Here is an 11,939-nt window from a genome sequence, read left to right as displayed (position 1 = left end):
ATTTGTTTTAATCTATAAAACATAGAAATCATGTGTAAAATATACTTCTAAATATTGATCTGTAAAAAAAGACACAAAATCAATAATATAGTAATCTCGATTTTGATTTTTTTATAATTATAAACTAAAATTATCATTAATAACAAAATTAGAAAGACAAAAAACTGTAGTAAATTAAAATTAATTGTAAAGAATTATGATATTAATAAGTTATAATATCCAATTATATATATTATCATATATGGCTCTACCTGTGACTACAAATTACTCCCATCTGTATTTACCTATGACAAAAATCAAGTTAATAAATTAAAAAATTATTAACAATTAAAATCGTGATTTAATCGCATAGTTGTATCACAGAATAACACAGAAGTTGAAATTGAATATTATTTCCATATAACAATGAACTGCACAATTTGTGCTACTAATTGCATATCAAGTTTAAAAATTGAAATAACAAACGATGGATGTAAAACAAATTATCTTAAAATATGCCATTAAAATAAATATACACGTCGTGTAAATTATTTGCAGAAATTTATAATATATATAAAATATTTCTAATGTGCTCCATAATGGAATATTTAAGAAAAATTTTACACAGGATTATGCCATGAATATAATACCACATAATGATCTATATCTTACTCTGTCCTTTTAAATATTAAAGATACACATAACTGTCTGTGTTATTCTAAGATAACCGATACGCGCATAAGGAAAACTGTTAAAATCTCCCTTCAAGTATCACATGACATTTATGCACTGCTTAAGGCTTATAATTTCGTTTCAGTCTTTCGTTATATTTCTAACAAAAATCATACAACTCATAGAGTTGATGTCACAGATTTACACATATTCGATGTGTAAATAAAATGGCATGATAAAAATGTTTATTTTTGCTGGCACGTATATAGCATAAACGCATTTGCTATTTAAACGTATTTAAAGGAAGTTTACATCTTTTTAATTAAATATAAATAAAGGCACGTATTATCAATATATATATATCACTTTTATCATACATATATACATACATATTTATATGTTTTATATATATATATATATATATATATATATATATATATAAAACTTTATATGAATATATATGTATATGTTATTTACAAATCTAATATTAAAATTTCTTATCGGAGTTTGTAGAAATACTATTAGAGAAAAAAATTTAAATGTAATGTTATTTTTTTTTATTGACGTAAAAGTAGCGTTTACACCTTCATAGATGCTATGAGGTATTCAGCTTGATATACGAACATTATTTCCGAAGTAGACTGAGTTTATGTACACAGCTGCACAATAACCCAAAGAGGTTTACGCACATATTGGCTATACATATATTGTAGTGATATATACTACGTCCTAATTATTTTAATATGGAAATATAGTTAAAACGGTACGTATTATTCCGCGGCCATTAATTAAATACAGTTATGTAAAATACATTAAGTAGAATATATCTTTCTCAGAAGATGCAATAGAAAATATATAACAGTAATATTTACAGTAATCTGCCGCTAAATATAAAATTAGTGTACATAATTTTGAAAAATAATACACTACATTTATGTAAATGCAGTGTAGCATAAAATAGACATAAAAAAATTAAATTCTTAATTGTAAAATAGAATGGGCACATGTACACAATAAAGTGTAATATCAGTTTATAAAACACCACAGATTAAATCTTAACATTTACACTTTTGCCTTCATTAAAAATATGTTGCGTAGCAAATAAATTTTAACAAGTTGCATGTCATCAATATGATATTTTGTACAAGATATTTGGTGCCGCAATATTGTTAATCGAATTTACAAGCTATACTACACATTCTTATTAGTTTAATCGATATTAAGCACTATATACAATTAAAATATATCTATACATTACTATTTTCATATAAAATATGCTTAGGTTTTTTAAAAGGTAGCTTTGGGATTATTAATGATTATTGTTTATTAAATGTGCGATCAAAGTAAATTACGTACACAATCTTCAAAACAATAAATGATTTAATATAAACACACGTAACCAACTTTTCCTAAGCAATGTATGATAAATAATCGAGTACAATCTAAATCGTAAGATATCGAAATTTAGATTCTAAAGTATTATTAATGTTATTGTACTTTTTATGCTTGAAAAAAAAAAAAAAAAAGAGATGCTTCATGTACGTTTTAAACGAGATAACGTAGCCATTAATCCGCGCATCTTCCTATGTGTTGACAACATAATGAGCGGTAAGCTGAACCGCTTTTCTTTCTTCATACAAATATGCAATCGGATGAACGCGTATTTATTTTATTCCTAAACAAAAAACAGATCATCTTTATTTGCTACTGAGCTCTTTACTGAGTTTAAAATTACGCGATACTAAAATACAAACTTTTTTGGAAAAAAAGTTCTACATAGTTGCTTTTTTTAACTATTTAGTTTTGTTATAAAAATCTATACATCTACTTCACGAAAACATGCTCTTCATTCCCTTAACAAAATTCAATAACGCAAATTATTTCGCGACATTTGTAACATTCTCCGAATTATTATTAAAAGGCACGCAATATTGTTCTGCAGATAATTTTATGTAATTTGGTTGGTAAATTATTTTTTTTTATGATAACATACTCATAATAGTTTATATATTGAAAAAATATTGTTCGTTATAAAAACATTCTCTATTAAAATGTGATTTATGTTTAAATAAATAAAACTATACTGATATGTAGATGCGGTTAATTTGACGTAACAAATACTTGGAAACATTTGATTAGACTAATTAATGCAAAAAATTTTACCAATTAACCAATCAAAGAATAACACAAATAGAAGAGATATAAATCCCTTTCGATCAAAACGGATCTTGGTAGCTAATAATATTTTTTGCATGAATTGTATATACATTTTTCAATTCAATAAACGGTACGCTGACTAGTTAATTTGTTAATTTTGAAACATAGTTCTAAAATTCTTTGAATTTTGTATTTAACATCCTTACTAGCATCATTATTTTTAAATTACTTATTAATTTAATTTATAATATTATTACTCCAGCTTCAGTTTAGGACTCGGTATCAAAATTGACAAGATAGTTGATGCGTAATTTATACAATAAAAAATGTCTATAATTCACACCGAAAACGATATTAAGCATCAAATTTGCTTCGATCGAAAAAGATTTATTTCTCTCGAATCTGTGATTTTTTTATTAGTAAACATATTAAAAAATTCTATTCGTTAATTCAATTCATTAATTCAAAATTATATATAACAGCTAATTATTATTTAAATTACATCGGATTGCATCGTTTTAATTCATAAAATTATAATAAATACACATATATATGTATAGAGTATAATGATTTGAAGATTTCATTATTTGATATTTTGTAATCTGTAATCATTTTACTATTATCAATGAAAATATGAACAATATTTCAAAATGTGTTTGCCATACTTAGTTTGGTAGTATCACAAAATATCACACTACTTATAAATCTAAAGTGGAGATATAATATAAAGTGGAGATAAAGCCATAATATACACTACAAAATATATTCAGGATCTTTTAGAGACAAATGATTTTTGTGCTTTACCTTACGACCCTGTCTTTTGGTTGCTTTTCGAGCCTTAGATTCTCTCGATTCTTGCTTATTAAGTCCCAGTCTGAGACGTACAGGTACCTTCGAGTCAAGAGTACTTTCGTCTGTAAACAGAAAATAAAAACCATAATATTTTGTATAAAAATTTTATATTTTACATTATTTTTAATTTTTCTCATAAATGTATTTTTTTCTTGTCTTCAAAATTTTTTTCTTCTTTTATGCGGAGTTGCAATAAGGCATCAATTAGTTTGTTTATGACAGCTGCTTATGTCAGTCTTTCTTTGGTATTTACGGGGATTATCTTTTAGCCTCTGTCAATTTAAAACACTTTCTCCAAAATGATAATTTGAGTTTACAAATAGAAAATAGTTATAGGGGGCCCAAGATGAACACTTGATAATAATGATATTTGTTAAGTTTTTGATTAAAAAGTTACATATCTAGTCCATTATCATGAGAGAATCCGTAAAAAAAAGAACGGGCGGATTTGTGGAAAAACAATTCATATATATATATATATATATATATAGATATATATACATATATGTATGTATGTATGTATGTATATGTATAATATATGAATTCATGTATTAATTTTTTGCAGATTGCCTTATACAAACGTTTCATAAAGCTTAAGTAGTATTTCCTATTGACTGTTTGATCGTGAATGTTTTTTTCGATTTCGTTTCAATCGCTTCGTTTAAATAATTCCGGGTACTTTTTGAGCAGAAAGTGTAAACGTACGTGAGTATGCGCATGTGTCCGCATGTGCACATGTATAAAAAATAATAGAGCTAACAATTGTTTCAGCAACAAAATATATCAAATAATTAATAGTTTATTGTAAGCTAAAATTCATAAATATACTACAAATATATATTAACATATATTAAAAAAATATAAATACCTTCAGAATCATGTAATTCGGTTAATGTTCTATGTAACACAGTAACTCGCCTAACTTCCTTTTGATTAGCTATGGAAAAAGAAACGTTCATTATTAGAAGCAATTAAACAAGAAAGAAAAAATTAATTAAGAAATAAAATTAATAATGCTAAGTATATTTATTTATTAATACTTACATTTTTCATCAGTATTAATGACATGCCTCTGATTGACTTTTGCGTTATTCTTCACAGCTCTAAAAAAAAAAAAAACAAAATAAAATAAGTAACATTTATAAGAGTATAAGATAAGAATATAACATATCATGTTGTTACTTACTCATTTACAACGCCTTTAAAAGCCGACTGCACCAATCTAGCAGACTGAATCGGTACTGTTCTATTCAATCTTTCGGCGCGTCTTCTGCTAAGTTCCGCTCGTAAGTCTCCTTCCTCCTCTACAGTTACATCTTCAAATATAACATCCACGTCTTGTTCGGGAATTATATCTTTACGTTTTTTACACTTCTTGTCCTTTCCAATACGTTCGGAAAGCGGTAGTTCACTCTTCAGTTTTCCCACTTGATATAACTCCTTATCGCGCTTTTTCTTTTTCTTTGAAGGTTTTTCTTTCTCTGTTTTTTGTGGCTCCACATCAATGCACGTGTTTATGGTACTTGTAAAAGCGCTGGGCGATGTATTTTCAATTGTTTCTTCACACTCTTCAAGCTCATAATCTTCTTCCAAACCTAAATCCATTTCTTGAACATCGTACTCCTCTACAGTTTTATTTGATCTTGCACTATTCAATTGAATCTCCATTGCTTCTGAAGGCTCAATTTTCGTATTTGTAGTATGATTTTTGGATAATTTAATCTTTTTATTGGCATTTACAGGATCGATAGGCCTCGTAGACTCAAATTTCTTTCTTCTTGCCTCTAATACAGGATCACTAACTGTATCAACAGATTCTTTCGCTGTCTCCGTCATTGTTGGTCTTTCATATGCTTCATCTTTCAGTTTTGTTTTTGTTGTTCTGGGCATTTCCGGAGTTGCTGTACCTTTAAAAATTGGAGAGGCTTCTCTCATATATCCATCTAGATTATCTGGAGTGATTGAACGTGGACCGTGCTTTCTGGATAATTCTTTAGGTGACCACTTCGGAGATCGCTTCCGACGTGGCGAAAGACGAGGTGAATGTCTCGGGGATGACCATGGTGACCTACGTGGTGAAAGTCGTGGTGATCTCAAGCGAGTTGGTGTTCTACGCGGCGATGCTTTTGGCGATCTCAAGCGAGATAATCCTCTTCGCGGAGAAGACAAACCGAGAGATCTAGATCTAGACCGTAATCGACGTGGTGATACTCTTCTCGGAGATAATCTAGGTGATGATTTGGATCTGGGAGATCTAAGCAGTGGTGAATATCTTGGTGATCTTGATCTTGACAATCGTGGCGTTCTAGAGCGTGATATCTTGGGTGAACGAAGTCTTGGAGATTTCGATCGTCTCGGTGACCTTGATCTGAGTGGCAGAGGCGATCTGGAACGCGACAAAAGTTTGGGTGATCTGGCTCTCGGTGATAATTTCCTGAGCGGTGATCTGCCTCTCGGCGATAATTTCCTGAGCGGCGATCTTTTTATGGATATTCTGTTTGGAGATCTACGTGGTGAGAGTCTAGGTGATCTAGATCTAGGAGAATATCGTGATGACGGAGGTGATCTGTATCTCGTCGTTTCCCTTGGAGATTTTTTCAGCTGTCTAACTGGAGATTTTCTAGGAGATCTTCTTGGTGATTTCTTTCGCAATCGCGATCTTGGAGATAACGATCTACGTTTTTGACTAACTCGATTCGTTACGTGCGGAGAGACCGATCTTCTATCATTCCTGACAATTGTAGTCAGAGATAAGACAGCAATATTCCTTTCCTTCTTACCATAGCTGTCGTCCGATTTCGCCTTCTGTTCTACATTTTTACTTCCTTCATCACCTTTAACAATATTTTTATCTTCGCCCTTATGACATTTCTTCTCTTTCCTTTCAGACAACTTATTTTCATCATTCATTTCCCTTTCCATCTCGTCCATTAAACGTTCTAAACTATCTTCCTCCTCAAGATCAGCCATTAAAAGTACATCATCGTCATCATCGTTACCATCCTCTTCTGGAGTATCACCATTCTTTTGCGGACTTTCTATAGCTTCCTCCTGACTTCTTTCTACCTTTTCTGAAAACTCATCTGTTTTCTCTTTTGCTATAATTTCTGTTTTTACAGAAGTCACAATGCTTTTCTGTTCCTTTATATCTTCTTCTTCAGAAGCACTCCCACTATCTTTAAAACGATGGAATTTTGATACTTCTGAAACATTAGAACAATATTACAATTATTTTATTTCCAAAAAAGAAGCATACATATCAACATTACTGTTCAATATACTTTCATTCTGCATAAAAATATAATCTCACCTTGTTCTACATATGGCTCAGTCTTTTCTACAGGACAAGATAATGGGGCTTGTTGAAGTGGCGAAGGTTCATCTACAGGAACTATCGCTATCAAGTTCGGATTACGATGGCTCTGATAATATAAATGCTGGAAATATAAAGTATAGATATACAAACTGAAAATATCAAACTAAGAATTGATGATTTACAAATTATAATTTCAATTTTGTATACATTTTAAAAATTCTAATTCAAACGTTTATACAAATATTTTTTGCATAGAATTATAAGTATAAATAATTACAATTGAAGGAAAAACGAAACAAGTCCATTTTTAAAAATCTGAATTGAATTCTGCTGAATCACTCTCTACCAATAGTGTCACATTGATTAATTTTGTTTTAATAAGAATCAAATAAAAAACAAGAAATATAAATATATAATAAATATAAAATCTCATAAAAATAAGATTTTTTTTTTTCTGTGGATTTTCCTTTTTTTTGGATCTTCTTTTTAGACCAATGAATAATTTAAAAACAAGAAAATTTTTTATGCAAACTTAACTTTTTGGATTTGTTTAGGAAACTTATTTATATTTATACAAATTATAATTGCATACCAAAATATACAATAGCTTTTAATATTTACATGTAAACTGCTTTGTGATTAATTGTAAGTAAATATAAATAAGTATAAATTGAAAACTTACACCATTTTGCCTTTGTTGCACTCTGTTGTGATTGTGATAATAATTTTTCTTTATAGGCCGTTGATTTTTATATGCAAAACGAGATGACTGCGTTATTTGTGGTAGTACTTTCTGCATTTGCGATAACGCTGATCTTTTATGAGTGGTATCCTTTGTACGTAATGATTTAAGCGCTGCCAGTCTTAGTGCTTCAACATCCTCGTCGTCATCGTCTTCGATTTTGACTTTTGATTGTTGAGGAACTACAACCACCTGATAAAATAATAGATAAAATTGTATATAAAACACAATATGTCATGGCAGAAGGAAGATTATACAAAACAACATTAGGGTTCTGTAGTTTTGACAACTCCAATTTTTAGGCGAGAAATGAGCGCGGATAGGCAGATTGTTGCAAAATACACGAAAAATTGTTACAGCTCACGTTATCGAATTAAATTTCTATCTTGTAGTTTGAGGTTTAAGTTTTATCGATGGCTTTGTCGATGCGCCTCAATTTTCTCCAATCGAAGTTTCGTTGACACGCGAGAAGAGCATCGTGCTCCCTAATACGTTCATTACATATTCAAATCGATTTCGTTGATTTACCTTTTGACGATGGTCCATCTTAGGGTGCTGGGAAGAACGTGTTGTAGTGTTCACGATGACCACCGCGGTCGAGCGTTCGCATAAATAATCTTCACGCTGAATGTTCACAAAAATGCCACGCGTTGTGTGCACCGATGGCTCGCATCACACACATATTGCGAGACAACGCATCTCTCTTGATCAGCTCACGACTACCACAAATTGATCGCACAAATCTACTCCGTTATTCTGTGCATATAAATAAAAATGGCGGATATAGACGTAAACTGTGAAGATACTCTCGATAGGAAACTCGAGAGAAGGATTTGCACAGAGGACACGGCAATTATAGGTTTGTTCTTTTCAACTGAACTTCTTGCACATAGCGCTTTCGAGTGCAGTAAGTGTAGTAAGTTTTAATCCAACCCGAGTCGGGTTAATGACGCCATATGCTAGAATCATCCAATCAGAACTTAAAATAGAGCATGTGACGTCATTAACTCAACTCGGGTTAGGTTAAAATTTATTACACTCGAAAACGCTAAAAAGAAAACTTTGTTTTTATTTAGTTTTACCATCTATTGTTGCTCCAATCTAAGGTAGTATAAAAAGTACAAAAAAAAATACGAAAAGTTTAAAGATTAAAAAAAAACTATTTACAAAAATTCTATTTACCTAACCTGCAATCTCTTGCTTTTTCAGTGATGAGGTGACAAAATTCTTAATAAGGTCAATAGAGAACTACTATTAATGTAATTGAATCTTTTGCAAATTTCTAGCACATATTTTATTTTACATTTATTCTTTTCAGGTATCAGAAGTAAAAGATGTATGCAAAATGCTTCATCTTCTTTGCGCTTGCTTGTATATTGATACTTGCAAGAGCATGTTATCTGATATTCATCAAAAGTAATAAGCCCAGAGAAAAACCTTGTCCTGTTAAAACAATGATAATATTAGGATCCGGTGGGCACACGGCCGAAATGCTGCGAATTGTTAAACACTTGAACATTAAGAATTATTCACCTAGAGTTTACATTCATGCTCGTACAGATAAACTTAGCGCAGAAAAAGTTAGGGAACTAGAGAGTGGCAACACAGATCACAAAATTGTGGAAATTTACAGAAGTCGAGAAGTTCGGCAGTCGTACTTTACGTCAATTTGGACTACTGTACTTGCCACACTAAATTGTCTTCCAATGTTATGGAGAGAAAAGCCAGAACTCATTTTATGCAATGGTCCTGGCACTTGTGTACCTTTATGTGTCATAGCATTTTTATTTAAAATCTTATTTATTACAGAAAACGTTATTGTATTCATAGAAAGTTTCTGTAGAGTTAAAACTTTCTCGTTAACAGGAAAAATCTTGTATTACTTAGCTGATCATGTTATTGTGCGATGGGCGTACTTAACTAAACCTATGTATAGCAGAAGCATTTGTTTATAAGTAAATACTTTCAATTATATTTTATATTGTCATAATTGTATACCTGAAATAATTTACAGAAAATGGCTTGCAGTGATTCTATGATAACAGTCTCCTGGGAATTGTTAACAAAAGAATTGAAAAATATACCTATTGAAATAAAACTACACTTGACATCAATAATCAACATACTACAAACATCTGACAAACAATTGTAAATATTGAATTGTAAATATTATTTATGAGCACTGTTATTTTCTATATATTTACCACAATATTAAAGCTTTGTATTTTGTTAAATCAGTGTAAAAGTACACCACAATATAATCTTATTTATTTAAATTGGTAAAATTAAAGTTTGTATAAAATCATGTAACTATTAAAATAGTATTTTCATATCTTGTTTACGAGATTTATTATTTTATAAAAACAATTAGTATGTACATATAATATTCAACCTAAATCTTCAATGTATAATTGTAAGTTTTGTTTTTCTTATAAGAACTTCAGAAAAGTGGATAAATGCTTCAATAACAAGAGTGGAAGCTTGTTTAGACCGCACATGGGAGGTATTGAATTCAGGCTACTGGAAAGATGTCTCAATAGAATACAGATATTGTTATTCTCTATGTGTTATTGTAAAGGTACAAAATAAATTGTTGTATACAGTCTAACTTATACTGCTTTCCAAAGCTCTTACTGACTTGCATAAATTTCATTTGAAATTACATTTAGGCTGTATTATTAGAACTTCAGTATAAAATAAATGCTGAAAGTTGTGCTGATAAAGAGAAGAAAAAGACTGTATTGAAGAATATTATTAACCAAATTGATAGAGGCATTTTGTTAGGCGCACCTCTTCCCAGTATGCCAAATTTATTAACAGCTATTGCCACGAAGTTAAATAACTGTTATGCTGGTAAGAATATTTATAAAAATATTTTAATAATACAATAAACTATTAACTTATTAAACTGAACATTATTTCAAAATCAATATTATTTTGCAAATTTTATTAGAAGAATCTGATACTATAAATATAGAAGATATTTCAATTAATCATGAAAGGACTGACTACTTAATTTCTAATTGCCCGGATAGATATTTTGAAAAACCTTCAATGCAAACATTTTACAATAAAATTTTTATGCCAAAGTTACCAGCTGTATTAACAGGTAAATGTAAATCGTACTTGCTTCTGATTTAAATATTAATAAAATATTTGATTTTGTTTGTCATGATAAAATTTGTATTATGACAACCATAGCGGAAAGTATGTAAACACTTAGCAATCTGATATATACTTCAAAAAATAGGAAAACATGAAGTATATTATTTTCATATCTTTTATTTAGAGTGTATAACTCACTGGAAAGCGTTAACATTATGGAAGAATTCTAATTATTTGAATAAAGTTGCGGGATCTCGGACAGTACCTATTGAAATTGGATCCCGTTATACTGAAGAAGATTGGACACAGAATCTTGTTAATTTTTCTGAATTTTTACAAAAGCACGTTATTGCAAGTAACAGTGAAGTTGGGTATTTAGCACAACATCAATTATTCGAACAGGTAGATGGATATTAATTTACTACTTGCCCAACGAGGCAAGTTTTAAATCAATTTTTAAATCAATCTTAGATACCAGAATTGAAAGAGGATTTTGAAGTACCAGAGTATTGTTGCTTTTCGGATAGCGAAGAGAATGATGCAGAATCATCAGAAGTTGATATAAACGCTTGGTTTGGACCCGCTAATACAGTGTCGCCTTTGCATTTTGATCCAAAAAACAATCTGCTTTCTCAGGTAAAAAGACATTTACAACGAAAATTGCTAGAGTCAAATATTAAATATTTGTTTATTAACTTTATGCTATATCTTACATATTGCAATTAGTGTCATTACTTTTATCTTTCAGGTATTTGGTTACAAAAGAGTTATCTTGTATTCTCCAACCGAAACTGATAAGTTATATCCTTATGACAGTAGATTACTTAACAATACTGCGCAAGTAGATCCTATAAGGCCAGATTACGACAAGTGGCCGAATTTTCGTGAAGCCAATGGCATGACGGTTTACTTAAAGCCCGGAGAAATGTTGTATATTCCACCAAAATGGTGGCATCATGTAACCGCTCTTACTCCGAGTTTTTCGATCAGTTTCTGGTGGAATTAATGTTTATTTTGAATATAAATATGCAATACAATTTACAAATGGATTAAATAAAAATTGTTTGTTAAAGTTATTTGATTTTTTTTACAACATACTGTATCTTATATACTTTT

At 30.1% G+C, this 11,939-nt stretch overlaps 2 protein-coding genes across 9 annotated transcripts; one reads left to right on the top strand and one right to left on the bottom strand.

The window, feature by feature from the left end:
- Positions 1-1,193: 1,193 nt before the first annotated feature.
- On the bottom strand, positions 1,194-8,478 carry LOC105201854 (serine/arginine repetitive matrix protein 2). Of its 2 annotated transcripts, XM_039450869.1 has the most exons (8): positions 8,247-8,478; positions 7,659-7,910; positions 6,971-7,097; positions 4,847-6,863; positions 4,705-4,763; positions 4,529-4,597; positions 3,613-3,722; positions 1,194-2,326 (listed from the first exon to the last, which is right to left on the bottom strand). In XM_039450869.1, exons 1-8 carry the CDS (start codon positions 8,262-8,264, stop codon positions 2,321-2,323), a joined length of 2,658 nt encoding a protein of 885 aa, XP_039306803.1. In that variant the 5' UTR covers positions 8,265-8,478; the 3' UTR covers positions 1,194-2,320. The 2 variants fall into 2 exon arrangements, with proteins under 2 accessions (XP_039306803.1, XP_039306799.1); XM_039450865.1 differs by having other exon boundaries at positions 1,194-3,722.
- On the top strand, positions 8,466-11,899 carry LOC105201769 (bifunctional peptidase and arginyl-hydroxylase JMJD5). 7 transcript variants are annotated; one of them, XM_039450940.1, is made up of 9 exons: positions 8,689-8,824; positions 8,928-8,954; positions 9,733-9,866; positions 10,155-10,296; positions 10,388-10,571; positions 10,672-10,827; positions 11,008-11,225; positions 11,295-11,459; positions 11,572-11,899. In XM_039450940.1, the coding sequence occupies exons 3-9, from the start codon at positions 9,736-9,738 to the stop codon at positions 11,827-11,829; spliced, it is 1,254 nt and encodes a 417-aa protein (XP_039306874.1). In that variant the 5' UTR covers positions 8,689-8,824; positions 8,928-8,954; positions 9,733-9,735; the 3' UTR covers positions 11,830-11,899. The 7 variants fall into 7 exon arrangements, with proteins under 7 accessions (XP_039306887.1, XP_039306874.1, XP_039306881.1 ...); XM_039450953.1 differs by lacking the exons at positions 8,689-8,824; positions 8,928-8,954 and adding an exon at positions 8,466-8,577; XM_039450947.1 differs by lacking the exon at positions 8,689-8,824 and having other exon boundaries at positions 8,832-8,954.
- The last annotated feature ends 40 nt before the right edge of the window (positions 11,900-11,939 follow it).

The sequence above is a fragment of the Solenopsis invicta genome, chromosome 1 (assembly GCF_016802725.1).
Source record: "Solenopsis invicta isolate M01_SB chromosome 1, UNIL_Sinv_3.0, whole genome shotgun sequence".
Lineage (NCBI taxonomy): Eukaryota > Metazoa > Arthropoda > Insecta > Hymenoptera > Formicidae > Solenopsis > Solenopsis invicta.
This window is presented reverse-complemented; position numbering and strand designations above follow the sequence as displayed.